At 40.1% G+C, this 17,348-nt stretch overlaps 1 protein-coding gene across 5 annotated transcripts in view; it reads right to left on the reverse strand.

The window, feature by feature from the left end:
* The window catches only part of ptpn2b (protein tyrosine phosphatase non-receptor type 2b), a 29,997-nt gene that overhangs the window by 1,981 nt on the left and 10,668 nt on the right, over positions 1-17,348 (reverse strand). The window contains exons 9-10 of one of the 5 annotated variants that reach the window (XR_012394637.1): positions 15,173-15,274; positions 4,055-4,188 (exon numbers count right to left, since the gene is read on the reverse strand). Coding sequence is in view for 2 of the 5 variants with exons in the window: in XM_073930944.1 (XP_073787045.1) it covers positions 15,169-15,274 (106 nt within the window). In the remaining 3 variants the exon portion in view is untranslated. 5 annotated transcript variants of the gene reach the window in all.

The following is a 17,348-nucleotide window of genomic DNA, read 5'->3' on the forward strand; positions in this document are numbered from 1 at the left end:
ATGATTTGCTAAATATAACTCGGTGTGTTTTATTAAAGTTTGCACATAATTACATCCCAAGTATTCCCTTTCACAGGGTTCCCACATTTCTTGAAGTACTTGAAATTCAGACAAACAGATTCAAGGCCTGGAAAGTTTGAAATTAAATTAGTTTATGGTGTAATTTAAACAACTGTACTGTGCTGCTATCAAAAACAATAAGAAATTCTACTCTAGAAAATCTATGAACTGAATAACTGACAAACAATATCCATTTTATCAATATTTTAGAAACCGCATTTGAATATCACCAGCATTGAATTTAAGACACATTCAAAACAACATCTCTGATATTTTATTGTAAGTGTAAGTGACTTGTTAAGTACAGTAAGAATTAAGTACAGTAAGCGGTGTGTATTACAAAAGTGCTTGATGTTAAAATTTACGGTGCTTTAAAAAAGTTCTTTAAAGTCTCTGAATCTACTGTTTGAGAAAGAGTGGGAATCCTGCTTTTATTAGTTTATTATAAACAAAATTTTTAAAAAGAAACAAATTCTTCAGAATTCATGTTTTTAGCATGGCTTTGTGTAATTGAAGCTGTTAGGTAAAATGTCAAGTATCATCAAGTAGCATTTACCACAAAGCTTTGTTAAAAGAATTTGAATGCGCATAGAGTCGAACAGAAATATAAGCGAGTTTGAGAACTCTGTATAGATCGTTTTCCATATAACTTGGGGTAGGCCTGTCACAATAAGGAATTTTTGCTGTGCGATATATTGTCACAGAAATTGTTAAGATAAGCGATATCATTGTCATTTTGAGATAATCTTATATAATGATTATATAACAGCATAATAATGCAAATATCCATGAACACTTTAAAATACTTATCATTCTTAAGGTTACTTATATTCTTTAATCTGATGTTAAACAGGTAAATGTCCTATTATATATATGCTATTATATGCCCTATAAGGTAAATGTCTAATTATACACTTCGACACCAGTGAGTTAGATTGTAAACGTCACTGTGAAGTGGCTTTAAAGTTAATTGTGATTTTGTAAATATACATTGCAATGGCAAATTAATTAATCTCCAAGTATTGCAGGTTAAGTCAATATATTGTGACAGGTCTATTTTGGGTCTCTAAGAAACAGAAGTCATATTAGTTTGATCTACTTCTTTAGATGAGAACTGGAGATTTATATACATTTGAAAATTCGTATAGCTTTCCAAGAATGTCATGGGAATTTGTAATTTCTCCCGCTTTAGTATTAGAAACTCCGTCACAAGTCATGTTAATACTTTTGTGACACTGAAAAGTAATCAAAGATTTTATAGACAAAAGATGTTGTCAACAAGCTTGTTTTGATAAATGAAAAATGCAGCTTTCATATGTAAATGAAGCTTAAATAAACAAATCAATCAAACGATATTTAATTTTTTAGACTCCTGTGTAATGAGTAAATGATTGAACTTTCAGTATTTTGGTTACTCCCATAAAGTGGCGCATACATTTTCCATTTTTCTTTTCAAACTCGATCTTTGATAGTGTATTAGCAACGAGAGCACAACAACCTGGTTCCAGAAGTAAATGCTTTACTCATATTCTCAATATGTAAATTACTTTTTATGAAATTAAAGTTTTTTAAATGAACTGAATATGCTTGTGTTGAACCCACTTGTTTGCTTTAATCCGAATGACATGAATTGAGTTTCCATATGCTCTCAAAATATTTTGACGTTCATGGTTGATTTGAGAAATATGCTTCTGGAACCAGAGCTGCAGAAAAAAGTGGGCGAGCAATAAAGCACTCCTGAGAGAGTTAATGTCCCACCATGCAGCAGAGGCATCAACATGGATGAAGCACTTATTACTTTGACAAAATTCAGCATTCTCTACTGTTTTCCACTCATTGATCACGAGTGGGTAAAATGTTCCAACAGGTTATGATTAGTCAAATCTGGACTAGTAGGTCTCAACCTTTAGACTCAGACCATAACCTGTCCAGAGTAAGCTGATATACACATCGGATGCTTCTGTTGGTGTTCCAATTATAATAACCCCCAAAACATCAGGTCTAAGTGTGCTTTCACACCTACACTTTAGTTTCGGAACGTATCTCGTTTGCCCAGTTAGCGCGGTTCGTTTGGCATATGTGAACAGGGCAATCGTAAAAGTAATTGCTCTGAGATCGCTTGAGTGAGGTGGTCTCGGCTCGATTAAAACAAACTCTGGAGCGGTTCGATTGCAGTGAGAAAGCGATCCGATCCGAGCGCGGTTATATCACTGTGTTTTATGGATATGTAATAGGCTTACGGCTATATGAAGAGAGAATTATGAGTATAACGTGAAGTTTCGCAAGTCTCTGGATGCCCACAAACGAGTGATGATCTCCCGGTAATCTCGCGTCTCCCTCCCGGTCCTCAGATAGTGATCGTCGCGCACCCTTCTCACGACCTCCCCACCGCATCTCTCCTCAGACACGTAGCGCGCGCACCCTGTCAATCACCACCAAACCACCACCTCTCCTGACAGCTGAGCGGGACGCTGCAAAATAAACCCTGATTTGTTGCTCTTTGCTCTTGGAGGGGTTTGCTTTCACACTGCAAAGTTCTAATCGGACCAAAAAAGCTAAAACAAGTCACGTGCAAGTAAACTCTCCTCACATTGGTTATAGTGTCAGGGTTTATTTTGCAGAGTGCCGCTCAGCTGTCAGGAGAGGTAGTGGTTTGGTGGTGTTTGACAAGGTGCGCGCGACGAGTCTGAAGAGTGAGGAGAGATGCAGTGGGGAGGGGTGAGAAGGGTTCGTGACGTAGCCTATTTGAGGACCAGGAGGGAGACGCGAGATTAACGGGAGATCATCATTCGTTTGCGGGCATCCAGAGACTCGCGAAACTTCCCGCCCTACTCATAATTCTCTCTTCATATAGCTGTATGCCTATTACATATCCATAAAACACAGTGATATAACCGCGCTCGGATCGGATCGCTTTCTCGCTGCAATCGATCCGCTCCAGAGTTTGTTTTAATCGAGCCGAGACCACCTCACTCAAGCGATCTTGGAGCGATTGATTGGGCGCGGATCCGAGAGCGATTGCTGGTTTCACATTTGCCAAACGAACCACGCTAACTGGGCAAACAAGACAGGTTCCGAAAGAAAAGTGTAGGTGTGAAAGTACCCAAAATCTGTATATTTATATTATATTAAATCATTTAGGAACATAAATCCCATTCCAAAGAGAAGTTTTGACCACTGGCTTTTGGTCGAATCTTTATCCATCTGATGAATCTAAAAATGTATTTAATGATGCTTACTTATTAACCCAATGACACAATATTTAATGGAATCATTTCAACTAGATTGCAAATCCAGTTATGTGCATGGAAAAGTGATGAAGAGGGTCAGGAAGGAAAATGAGGCCAATTTTACGCTTAATGAGATAGTTCACCCAAAAGAGAAAATTCTGCCATAATTTACTCATCCTCAACTTGTTCCAAACCTGTTTGAATTTCATTCTTCTGTGGAACACAAATGAAGATATATTAAAGGAACAGCTTATTTTGGGTGAAATGTCCCTCAAAAAAACAATTATGCATGCATTCTTTTTGGATTCAGGATTCAGAATGGCAGAAAAATATACTTAAAAAATGATCTACTTTAGTGACACACAATTAACCAAGCAAAGCACACTCTCTTAGCTCTGTCAGCAAAAACATACAACAACAAGTACTGCACTCAAACCACACACATACACACTTAAAATTGGTTGCTATTCTAAGAACTTAAGATCCCCTAAAGTTTTTCCCGAACACATCAGTCTAGAAAAACCATCAGATTTCATCTCAACACAACTCTATTTTTTCCTTGCACTCTTTAAGTCAGTCACTGTAACTTAATCTTATACAGGTAGTTAAAGGAAACTTCTACATTAAAAAAAATAAATAAAAAAAATCACACCATGCTGAAGCGCAGTTTTAAAACCCCGACAGCCACATCCATTTAAAACAGCAGCAAGCTAAAAAAAACAGCGTGTCACAGCACACAAGGCTCATGTCTGGCTCTCACGTACTGCCTGAGGATTTTGAGGAGCCCGGAGGAGCTCGTCTTTACAAAAATCCTGCAGATGCGCCACTGCTGCCTCATTGGGGAGGATTCCCAACAGGGCAGCACTCACTGTGTCACGTACAGCAAATACAGCCCAGACTGAAACCACAATATAACACACAATTACACACAAACAGCTAAAGGATTACATATGCCACGTACACACTGCAGCTAAATTTGGTAGTCGCTTTACCTTCTAGTGTTTAATCTTGTCCTGTACGCACACAGTTCAGTCATTTAAAGGAAAGACAACTGTATTTAACAATAAAAAAACAAATATTCAGTGCATTGTGTACAGAACCCAACTGGGGAGCCTTTGCCAAAACAATTGATAGCCAACTAAGTAGGAACACACCAAGCCGAAGCTCGACCAGTTGGCTAGGCGTATTCCATTTGTTACTTCTCATTGGGTTAACTTCAGCTTAAGGGTGCTTTCACATCTGTAGTTCGCTTCATTTGATCTGGACCAAGGGTAATAAATGACACATTGTTGCATCTTTTGTCGTCTTTGGGTCGTTTTCACACCACACTGCTGGCTTTGATCCGAACCAGTTAAAAACGAACCAAAATGCCCTCATCTGACAAAATCCACATCTCTCATTGGCCAGATGTTGTTGAACATATTTCCTAAACTGCTTATTGATTGGTCAGAATTAACGTGCGGGAAAATGCCAGTGAACTCCCGCAGGTAAACAACACCTTTTACTCTGGAGGGTCGACTGCGCTGGCTGATTGTATCCCTGCTTTAGACAAACTATACATTACGAAAATGAAGCTCGGCTGTAAAACAGTGTTTAATGCATCGCTCGTCACTTCAGGAGGAGACGTGAATTAATTTAGCTAAACTGCGACATGGTCATCTTGTGGAAATATTTCCAACGATCCATCAGGTAATGTTTTCCCCTCTCTCCCTCTCTGTTGGTAAAGCGCTGTGAACAAATATTTTTCCTCCATATCGCATAATGCACAGCGCATAGGCCTACGGCAGCTGAATTAGTCCGAAACGTGCAGTACTTTTTGCGGTTGGACCTGTTTTAGTACGGATCATATTCTCACCACAAACGAACCGCTCCAGGGTTCGTTTGAAAGCGTACCGAGACCACCTCTTCAAGCAGGTCTCGGTATGATTATTTGGTCCGCTTTTGGTGCGCACGAGTACGATTGCTGCATTCTCACCTGCCCAAACGAACCGTACCAAAAGGGGAAACGAACTCTACTTTGATTCAATCGAACTAAATAAGGCAGGTGTGAAAGCACCCTAAGTTGGCCTGCCTCAGCATGTTGAATCGGTGTTCGCTGAAAAGAGCTCTCTGACTGTTTTTTTTTCAGCGTGCAAGAACAAAACGCTTACTATGTAACCCTCATTCTCCGAGAGGGGGAATGGAAATGCTATGTGAAAAAACTTCTACTATGGGGATTTCGTCAGAGAGCCAATCATTTGAAGGAGTAATAAAATGAGCCAATGAATTGGTGGTGTCAGCGTACACAGCTGGCAACAATTACAATCACCTTTGAATAGAGATGCCAGCCATGCAACACTAAGTATCTTTTCTAGCTAATGAGCCAAACTACAACAGTCTGCTAAGGCACAACAGCTGCCCAAATGGTGGCATGAAAACAAATGAACTCACTCTGGCACTGAAAAGTGAGGGAGATGGCATCCACAATCCAGTAGGCCAACCACAGTATGGATATGGTACTTCCCATCTGCCGATCATAACAGAAAAGGAGCTGCTTAGAACCATAAGCTCTAATGCGGTCACATAGTGCAGAGCGTGAATGAGACGGCAAAGAAAGAGGCTAGGTCTGCCTCCTCCATGGGTAGCGCTTGCAGGTTCGCACCTAGGTGGGCCTGGGTCTTAGGAAAAAGTGATAGTGGGCTGGCCTAAAACGCTGGCACACTTCGCTGACTGAAAATGCCTCCAGATACCCGACCCTCTTGACCGATGCCAACGCAACCGTTGCTCGAACAGACTTGCCTAAGAGAGATCTCCAAGTGGCTAAGAGAGGGAGACAGGATTAATTTAATTTTCCAGCGTCCAGCTCCTCTGGGAACTGGATGATGAGGTGATGCTTTCCCGGCACGCAGTTATCCCCGTGTCCTCATAGTGGGGATGATCAAAACACCAACCCCTCAGTGCTGATCCAGTGCTCATCCAGTCATCTGAAGGAGGATAGCACCACACTGATCTGGCATGTCCGGGGTCCCTCTTGGAGAAAAGTACAGCACACAGCGAATAGACTCCACTTCAGGGTGTAGGCATGCCTCATAGAGGGAGCTCTAGCCGGAGTGATGGTGTTAACCACCAAACTGGTAGGTCACCGAAGTCCTCTTATGTGGTCTATAGATGGAGCACGGAAGTTTCAGAGATTTGGGCAAGGGTGCCAGATGGTGCCTGTCCCAGAGAAGAAAGCTTCTTCACAGGGATATGCAGGGAGGAGCCGTCACGAGGAGAGAGCTTAAATGCAGGTCCAGTTGTGCCAGAGGTGCAATAAACAGACCTGCTTCTTGTCCTCCCTGACGTTACACAGTATCTGTGCGAGTAGGCTCACTGGAGAAAATGCGTATTTAAGCACGCGTATGACTCCAGAGAAGCAAACGGCGAGTGAGCTGATACTCCCGTGAGGTTGATGTACACTATTGTCACTGTGCTTTCCATCCTGACCAGCACGTTTCCCATCTAGCACTGGTAAAAAAATAAATAAAAATAAAAACCACACACAGCTCCCCCAGCACATACTGGAAGCATTCGTCGGAATGCTTGGACACTTGTTCTAGAGGCACACAGGACAGTAGAAATGCAGGGTCGGTCCAGAGGCTGAGGGCGCGGTGCATGCTCCTTGGGACATGTGCGTCTGGGGACCCAATCATTAAGCCAATGCTGAAGCAGTCTCATATGGAGCAACCTGTGCAACGTGACAGCAGCTGCGGATACCATATGCTCTTGGAGCCTCTGAAATAATATCAGTTAGATCACAGTTTTTCTGTCAAACTCTTCGGGAGACACGCCATCATGGTGGTCGAGTCCAGCTCCAACGTGAGAAAAGAGATGCTTTGCACAAGAGCGAGCCTGCTCTTTTCTCGGTTGACCCTAAACCCCAACAGGTTGAGGTGCCGGAGCACCCAGTCCCTGTGCATAACCAATTGATCCTGCTAGTGAGCTATAAAAAGTCAGTAATCAAGATAATTTTATCCAATTAAAATTTTTTTATCCAATTTTATCCTTCTTACACTGGCTGCCTGTTAAGTTGCTTATTGAATTTAAATATTGCTACTTACCTATAAAGCTTTAAATAATCTAGCTCCTGTTTATCTAACCAACCTTCTGTTTCGCTACAATCCAACCCGCTCTATAAGATCTCAAAACTCAGGGCTTTTGGTAGTACCTAGAATAGCAAAGTCGAGTAAAGGAGGTTGAGCCTTCTCATTTATGGCTCCCAAACTCTGGAATAGCCTCCCTGATTATGTCCAAGGCTCAGACACACTCTCCCAATTCAAAACTAGATTAAAGACCTATTTTTTTAGTAAAGCATACACTGCATACAAGCATAAATCACTTAGCGGTATGATACATTAATTTGCTCCACACAGGTTTCTGCATCTCGTTTATATACACTATAAACAGCTGCTATGCTAATTATTCTCTTTATTCTCTATTTCCATCTGGGGATACTCATCCCGAGGCTCTCAGACTACGCATCGCCACTGAATCGATTCAAGACCAGCGACGAGATGATTCCAAGGTTTCCATATCCTAGACCAGGCCGTATTCTGAGCGGCTACTGTGGTGGTCATGGAGGAGTGGAGAGCATAAGACTGATTCCTGCGACGCTTCAGGGACAGACAAGTCTTCGCTGAGGTCCAGCTTAAAGCCTCTGGTGCCTAGACTGCAGCTCTGCAAAAGACGTTTGGCCAGTGGAGAAATGGTCATGCCCAACTGAGCCTGGTTTCCCTCGAGGTTTTTTAATTCTTCACTTTCGCCAATTGTGAAGTTTTTTTCCTCACAGCTGTCTCCACTAGCTTGCAGAGCTTAGGATCTGTAGAGCTGTGCATCGATGGATTTGCTCTTTAGTGTTTGGACTCTCAGTAGTGATTATTAACCACACTGAACAGAGCTGAACTGAACTTAAACTCTGTTTCAATTTACTATGATCTTTTATGTGAAGCTGTTTTGACACAATCTACATTGTAAAAGTGCTATAGAAATAAAGGTGAATTGATTTTAATAATTGAGTATGCAGATGCCCGTGGGTCGAAGGACCTTTAGGGCATTCTCTGCGAGCTTGTTGAAAACCCGCAGAGACAGGGAGAGCCCGGAAGGGAGGACTTTGTACTACCATGCTCAACGCTCGCAAACAGACCGCAAAAACTGCCAGTGGCATGAAAAATGGAGACAAGAACATTCATGTCCTTCAGGTCTATCGCTGTAGACCAATCCTGAGGACAGATGCACCGGGGCATGTGCTTCTGCATGAGCATTCTGAGCGACTGCTTGCAAGGCTGTGTTCACACCAGATGTGGAACGAGTGGATAAATCACGCTATTCGAGCGTAAATAGCTGCGTGAATATTTAAGTTTACCCACTTCATTCACACATCAAAATCCACTTCATTAGCAATTCGCATCATTCGCGCTGCAGGATGTCTATTCACACCTTTGCATTGACTTAACATGTAAATCACTCGCGCTTGACGCTTTTTCCGTGTCTGGTGTGAACACAGCATAAAGGCAGTGGGTCAAAATGCGCAAAACTAGGATCGATTATAACCCATTGCTCTTTTAGGGTACGATGAAGTACAGACTAAAAAGCCCATACCTCATCTCAGCTGTAGGGACTGGCTCGATTGCGTCCTTCACCAGGAGGAGAGAAATATCCTTGTGCAAGACAGGGGTGGACACAGTGTTGACTTTGGTGTAATACATGCCTGTGAACTTGGGGGACCATTTAGCGAACTTTGTTAGCATGAGATAGGAGAGCTCCCCAGGAGGCGCGCATCCCGAGGAAGAGCAGAAGCTAAGAGGTAAATCTAAACTTTGTCCCAAGAGCCCGCAGGGTGGCTGGGAGTTCGAGAAAATGGAGGTCGTCCTCTGGCACTCTAGAAGCTTGTGGCCAAGAGCACCAATCCTGTGAGCTGGAAGGCATAGCATCCCATCCTGGCAGTGTTCGGGCTATCACATCCAGAGAAAGGAGAAATTGCTCTTTCTAAAATTATAAAGTTCATTTTGCCTTAAGTTAGGCATATGGGTGCCCCTGTTTGGGAAACACTTTTCTTCAAGTGACCTGTCTCAGGGACGCTTCTTGATCCGTACCGGACTTTGCAGCGCCCTAAAGCCTGGTTTATACTTCTGCGTCAAGTGACCGGCGTAACTCACGGCGCAGGCAACACGCGCAGCTGTGCATTTATACTTCTGCGTGCTGTCTCTGTTGGTCTGCATTAACACTTCCGAAACGCTAGTTGGCAGTGAGGTGTAAATGTTCCTTTGTGTCGAGTGTCTTTGCTTCTGTTTTGCGTTTCCTGAACACTTCCTGGTTGTACAAGTGACTCAAACTCGCTCATTTTGAGGCAGGAACCGGCGGACGTGCAACAACTTTAACTATGAGGTAAACACAAAACAAAACTTTCCATCCGGAGCTCCTTCACGGGACTCCACAATTGTAAACAATTGCTCGCGCCATTCGCGCGGCTCTCGATCCCGCCCAGACTCGTCAGCGCTACCAAGCAGACCAATCACAGAGCTTGCGCTACGCGTCGTTGCGACTCGTAGTTAAAATTTTTGAGAGGTGCGCGTCAGCCACGTCGACAGCCACAGCGAAGGGCTATGCGACAGCACCGGACGCAGAAGTATAAATCAGCCTTAAGGCGGGAGGATGGTAATTATCTGTGGGGCGCTCAACACTGCCGCTTAACCGGTGGAACAGACAGGGCAGTGGAGCAGATTTTCGAGCCACAGACAAGCGCCTTAGTGTAGTCATCTTCCCTCCCAGGGCACTCACAGCTGACCTGGTGTTTTCAGAGCAAAGTCGCTTGCAGTGCATACATTAAGCCTGGGTCGGAACTTTCCTCATGGCTCTGGGCCAATGCCTGCACCAGCCATAGCAATCAAAATGGAAATAGCCTGGCCCGCAGCAGTGTAGGCTCAGGCCCTGAGGCATGCAGACAAACTACACGCTTTGGACGGGAGCCAAGGCTAACTACCCCAGGAAGGGGCACCACATGGGCAAGATAGAAGGAAGCAGGTCGAATTATCATCAGAAAATGACAGCCCACCTTCCGATTTAGTGATGGACATCTAGTTCTCGGTGACGTCAAGTGAGAGAGTGATCATCCCAGAGGATGGAGCGCTTCTCTCACTCGAAGCTTGGATGGAGAGCACTGAGAATGGGAGGTCTGCAAGGCCGAGGGTGGTAGACTGACCCCCACTGTAACCCTCAGATCTGCCCGAGTGCCAACCACTGACAACAGGGGTGGTTCGCAACAGACATGCCATCGCAGTGATGGCATGCGCTGCCCACGAGCACCGAATTGACAAGCTCAACCCCAAGGCATGCAACACAGTGCTTGTGCCCATCATCAGTGGCCAGGGAACCACAGCATCCAGAAACACACACGTCTTTAAAAGGCACGCTGAACAACCATGTTGCTCTTTTAGGAAACCTGCTCAGTTACTCACCGCTCTAGGAAAACCGGACCAGAGAATGCACTGGGACAGATGAATGCCCAGCTCGAATGTCTGCCACTGCGTTGTAACACTCTGAGACTGAGAGAAAATAGCCTGTTGATCGCCGGCAACTTCTTTCTTTCTCTCACTCCTCGAAGGACGGAGATGGAAGAACCAAACACTCTTTCAGTACTGTGAGGCTCTGAAAGCGAAAAGATACTTGACGTCGCGTGGCTGGCATCTTTATTCACAGCTGATTGTGATTGATGCCAGCTGCGTACGCTGACATCGCCAGTTCATTGAAATTTCTTTGGCCCATTTTATTACTGTTTCAGATTATTGGCTCTCTGACCAAATCCCGCAGGTGGAAGTTTTTCCCCATATCATTGAAGTTCCCCTCCCACTGGGAAAATAAAACTGAAGTGACATAACCAAGAAAACAACTCAATTCAAGAAGAAACAAAAGATATTAACAAAAAGCATTTATGTAAATGTAAATTTACAAACCAGAAACAGTTCTTATATTTGTTCTTTCTGAAACGCAGCATTATTTTGAGACTATTGCTAACTTTGCTACAAAAAAGCATTAAAAACAACTGATTTTTGTAAACAGTTTAATTTCTTCCTTTAAAGAGAAATGTTTTAGTTATGTACTCCCTTTAAAAAAAACTGTTTTATTTTCCTTCTTTGTATTATACTATAACTGTATTTTTTACATTGTGAAAACACACACAAATAAACAATGTTATTTACTATAAATGTGCAAATAACATTTAAATAAATGCATTTCTTAAATATTTGTAAACGATATGGATTATTGGATTATCAGACAAAATTGTACAACTGAATCTGTCGGTTATAAGTTCCTACTACCCTCCACAGGTGAGGATAGACACGTCCTCTCAGGGACGTGCAGAATAAGCCACAATCTTTTTTGGTGTTTTCTCAAACAGCTTTATGGTCCAGACAGCACAGTTTGTTTTCATTTGCAATTGTTATGTGGCATCAGTTTGGTAAAAAAATAAATAAATGGAAAAAAAGAAAATGAATATATATGTTGTTAAACGTATCTGAATATGATATTTATGAAATGTATAATTGTAAAAGTAATTCATTATGCTTATGAAATGTAATTTCTAAAACCAATTCTAATTTGATAGGCAACAAATAAATACAAATATTTTTATTTTATACATTTAATATATTTGCCTTGTGCCTTGAAACAATCCGGTCTCAGAGGTCTACAGAGAATGTCTTTGTCTTCATGCTTGGTTTGAGCTTTGACATGCACTGTCAACCCTGGGGCCTTATATAGACAGGTGTATGCCTTTTCAAATCATGTCCAATCAACTGAACTTTCCATCTGGATTCACCAGTGAACTCAAATTAAGCTGCTGAAACGTCAAGAATGATCAGTGGAAACAGATTGTACCTGAGCTCAATTTAGAGCTTCACAGTAAAGGCTGTGAATACTGATGTACATGTGATTTTTCAGCTTTTTTATTTTTAATAAATTTGCAATCATTTTAAAAATATATTTTTTCATAATGTCATTATGTGGTATTGTGTGTAGAATTTTGAGGAAATAAATGAATTTAATTAATTTTGAAATAAGGCTGTAACATAAAAAATGTGGAAAAATTGAAGCGCTATGAATACTTTCCGGATACACTATATATAGTCAACTTCAGTGTTTTAGTTAAGAATACAAAAAGAATAGACTGAGGCAAACGGGCTAAAGGTTTATTACCAAAGTCATAAAATGGAATAAACAAATCATAATGGATAAAAAGAAAAATCCTTAATGTATGGTATGTGTGTGTAATGTTTATGTTTTAAAAAAGTTCAAAATGTACATACGGCACCATGGTTCAAATTAGGTATCTATGACAGAGCAACTATTGTTTTAGGAAACACTTATTACTATATCATTTATTTCCTAAAATTGAGTTGTACTATGATTTTGGCAACACACCCCAGAACAACTAGTTGTTAATGACCTATTTAAATTCATATCAGAGTGTTCTGGAAAACATGGTGATCTACACATTACCTACTCCAAAAGACAATTAATGACCATTGCTTTTATAATTGGACATGGCAAAGCTTTAAGATTGTGCTCTATATAACAGCCTTCCAAATAAAACTCAAATCCACTGCCCATAACTCATTTTGGGTTACTGTAAAACTACTTTAGTCAAAGGTAGAGAATGCCAAACATGCAAAGATGCCACAAACGTTGTTATGGTGTAAGTCAGAAGCGAGTCATGTTTCACACACAGAGAATGAGATGATCTTGAGAACTCACGTATTTAAATGCTGCTCTCACAACACAAGCTTTACAGTGTGTACGTGGCCACAGAGTTCACCTGTGCTTTACATAATTCAGCTAAAATACTCAACTAAAATATGAACTAATCAACGCTGAACTTGTCACTCATACATATTGTTCATAAATAATATGACCTCCATTTGCCTTCAAAACCTCAGAAAATAAAATCAAGACATATCAGTCACAACTTGCCCTAAAATCTAAGGCTAAAAATAAGATATTTTATATTAACTGAACAAATATATCTATTTTAAGACTTCTAATCTAATTTCCAATCTAATTTCTTCATGAAAAATGTTAATGTAAATTAAAACCTAGTCGTAACAGGTAAATAAAATTTAAATGATTAAAAATGTATAATTAAATAAATCACTGTATTGCAATAATGAGCAACTGGGGGAAAGTTGCTGATTAAGAAAATTCGATAATAATAAAAAACTGGATTAACTTAAATTATTATTATAATGAAAATAGATTAATTTACTGTTAATACTAAGGAGGCCATATGATGCTTTACAGTGTTTCTTTATTGTGTAACATCTGTTTGTACAAGTATAAGATGAAGAATAAAGCTCATAATCTTTCACAAAATAAATGATTTACATTTAACAGAATAAACTCCAATCATCTCTCTTTACACTTATCAAGTGATCAGACAAATCTGATTGGTTGTGAATTTGCAGCTCATGCTTTATGAAGCAGAACAGGCACTTTCAAATTATTTACTGTAGTGTTCATCATTAAATTGGATTAAATGTCCTTTATTTCCATTACGAAAACAAAATAACAGTGGGAAAGTGCCATGATGGGTGATGTAATCAATGAATGAATACCTTCAACATAGACTAATACATTAAGCCTTATTGAAGCGCTCCAGTATTGTCCAGCAGTGTTTCTCAAATGGCGGGTTTTGACCCAAAATTAGGTTGCAGAAGCGTGTTGAGAGGTGAAGATATGCATGACTTTTGAAAGACGTGTGTAAAAACTGTTCAATGTAATTCATGTGCATGGAATAACACATTCATCAAAAAGTCATTGATGGGTTATGTTCGCAAGGATATGGTTCATTTTAAATTAAAGTAATGAGAAATTTGAAAAAAGCCAAAAAGGCTTGTTCTGTTGAACACAAGACATTTTAAAGTATGTTGAAAACCTGTAACTTCCATGATAACACTGACTTTCATGGTATTTTTACCCAGCTATTTCATACGAAAACCTCAAACTGGTTTGGAACAAGTCAAGGACGAGTAAATGATGGCAGAATTGTCATTTTGTCCCTTTAAAGCATGTTAACTTTCTAAAAAACCTAATTAAAAGCCCTTTTTTATTTTAGCGCATCATATGGCCCATTTAATATAACAGTACTCTTAATTATGCCACTCATACTTATGGTATTACCATCAGTTCTGGTACACACGAAAATTATAATCAAAATAAAGTTGCCATTCAAATCTCTATGAACAAAAGTCAACCACACCAGCCAGTCACACCATCAGACATGTATATGGTAGTAATATACAGTTGAAGGCAAAATTATTAGCCTTCCTGTAAAATTTTTATTCTTGTTCAAATACTTTCCAAGGGCTGTTTAGCGGAGAAACCATTTTTAAACCCAATAGATTTAATATGTTTTTTAGAAAATATATTATATTTCAAAAAAATAATCATTCTTGAGAGGGCTAATCATTATGATCTTAAAAATTGTTTAAAAAATGTTATCCAACCAAACTAAAACAAACAAGAGGCTTTTTTTTAGAAGAAAACATATTACTACAATTTTCTCAGTAGGGTTAATAATTCCTACATGTATGTTCTGGTAAAACTAATATGCAAAAGGCTTGACCTCGGAATGACCAAGAGGATTAAATGGTAATCTCTTCTGTGCAGTGTAGTGACACACCTGCATCTGAGAGGCTAAAAACTAAGTGACAATATGTCACATTATTCACATGACATTATTATTGAGGCATCTGTGGGATTATGTGACTTGCATTACCCACACATGACCAGACATGTTTGAAATGACTCACTGGGTCAATAAAGGGCAGAGCACGATAAAAGTGACATTTCTCGCAGACAGACGGTTTCACCTTTTTCTTTTTTTATCAGGGTCATTGATCCTGGGTTTCGTCTGCTTCTGGGTCTTCTGCGAGGGGTTGGACATCTTCTCATCTCGAAGCCGCTTGCGAGCTCTAAAGAGAAAGCAGTAAATATAACATGTAAATGTTTTTAGTTTAACAAGGTGTCCCATCATAAGTATTATGCAAGTCTCAATTGACCATTTGCAGGCAGTTTGATTGACAGGAAATCTAGCCATTTACACAGATGTTCTGTGCTCCCACAACTGTGTGCCACTTTCTCCCACAAACAAAACAGTCCGAATAAGCAGGCATAGTGGAGTAACACTGCCGATTACATAAAAATTTGTGAAAATGTGCTCATATAGGACTTAAACAAGCGACAGCAGGTAGTCAGAAAGGCTGGGTTTTATCTTTTCCTGAAAACTAGAGAAGTGGATACACTTGTGTGGATGCCAGCCTCACCATCAGTTGTCAATCAACAGTGCTGAAACTTGCTGAATGGTTTAATCGAAACGCGTGGACGCAAGATTGATGAACTCATTTTGTCTGTTACTACATGGGGGCAACCCGCAAAATTTTAGTTTATGGAGATGTGACTTTACAATAAAGAATGAACAATGAACAACCTACGGAGGTCGAATTGAATTGACATTGAAGTAGAAATTTGCTTAAAATGACAACTCCTAGATGGTCCTAAAATGTATATATTTTCTTGAAAATGGTTTATTTATTGCGATCATATATGACCTTTTACAAAAGTTTCTTTTTTGTATGAGCCATTGTATCCTTTTTTTTTTTTAAAGATTTATTTTTTGTCTTTTTGCCTTTATTATTAGATAGGACAGTATTGAGACAGGAAGCGAAATGGGAGAGAGAGAGAGAGAAAGGGGGTAGGGTAGGGAAATGTGGTCAAGCCAGGATTCGAACTCGCGACGCCCTGACGTGCTATTGCACCATATGTCGGCACGCTAACCACTAGGCTATTGCGCCGATGAGCCATTGCATCCTTAAAACAATTATATCCTAAACCCGATCTAATATTGACAAACTTTTATATATTGTTGGAAAGCTCCAAGTGTGTACTTTGTATATTTGTTTAGTTTTTCAGGACAGTTTTTGCAATGACACTTACGTCTTATTAACACGGGGCATCAGTGTCAACGCTTCCCATTTACTTTGAATGGGTGACGTCAAGTGTTGTTGAACTAAATCGTGGATGCGTTGGCGTGCAGAAGTTGGAAATTTCTCAACTTTTCAAGTGCCAGCGGAAGGGTCAGCCAATCAGATTACTTTATCCAAATACCCCAGCTCAGACAGTAGCCATTTATGGACTCAGAAGATGACAGGCGGGTTGAGCTAACTTAAAACGAATAGCCTGAAGACACATAAACGATGAATTAAACTTTACTCACTCTAATAATTTTATAGATGCATTATTGTCTTGTTCGAGATGCCACTGTTTGCATGTGTTTGTGAATTATGTCTCAGAGAATCCATTTGTAACATTTTAATTAATCCGAACTTCCCATCATTATACCCATAGGCTATAGCTTCTATATTTATTTTGTTTTCATTTACATGCACATCCTGAATATTTCCCTCATATGCATATCGCAGATCTTTGTCTGCTTTTTGAGTATGTCAATTGTACAGAGATTAACACAATGATGCCAAACTGCAGCATATTTAGACCATCAAAAAATATCAGATGTATGACAGCATTTTAAAACCGCCAGCGCTACGTAGTGCCATAACAATAATGAAAAAGTAAAACAAAGCAAGTAAAAGAAAATCATGTAACTTCTGGCTACACGTGGTTAAAAAAGTTGTGAAGAGATTACAAGCAAACACTGTGAATAATGTTTAAATCTATTCATTATAACTCAAAACTGTACCGCCTATTTTTAAGTTCATCCCTGTAAAGATAATGTTAAAGTTCAATTTAATATAATTCTAGAACGATTTTAAATATAATCCTTAGGCTGGTCACTTGTTATAGACATTAATTTCAACTATATTTGGATTATTCACATCCAAACTGTAATGTTTCAGGGATTGACAGGGCTTTTCATAACAAAGGCCACAACTTAAGGCCAATTTTCTTGTAAAAAAATTAATAAATCATGCCCAATTCACACAGGGCTTCAGTGTCAGCGGTTGACGGAGGGCTCGCTGAAGTTGAGGT

This window comes from Danio rerio, chromosome 19, assembly GCF_049306965.1.
Source record: "Danio rerio strain Tuebingen ecotype United States chromosome 19, GRCz12tu, whole genome shotgun sequence".
Lineage (NCBI taxonomy): Eukaryota > Metazoa > Chordata > Actinopteri > Cypriniformes > Danionidae > Danio > Danio rerio.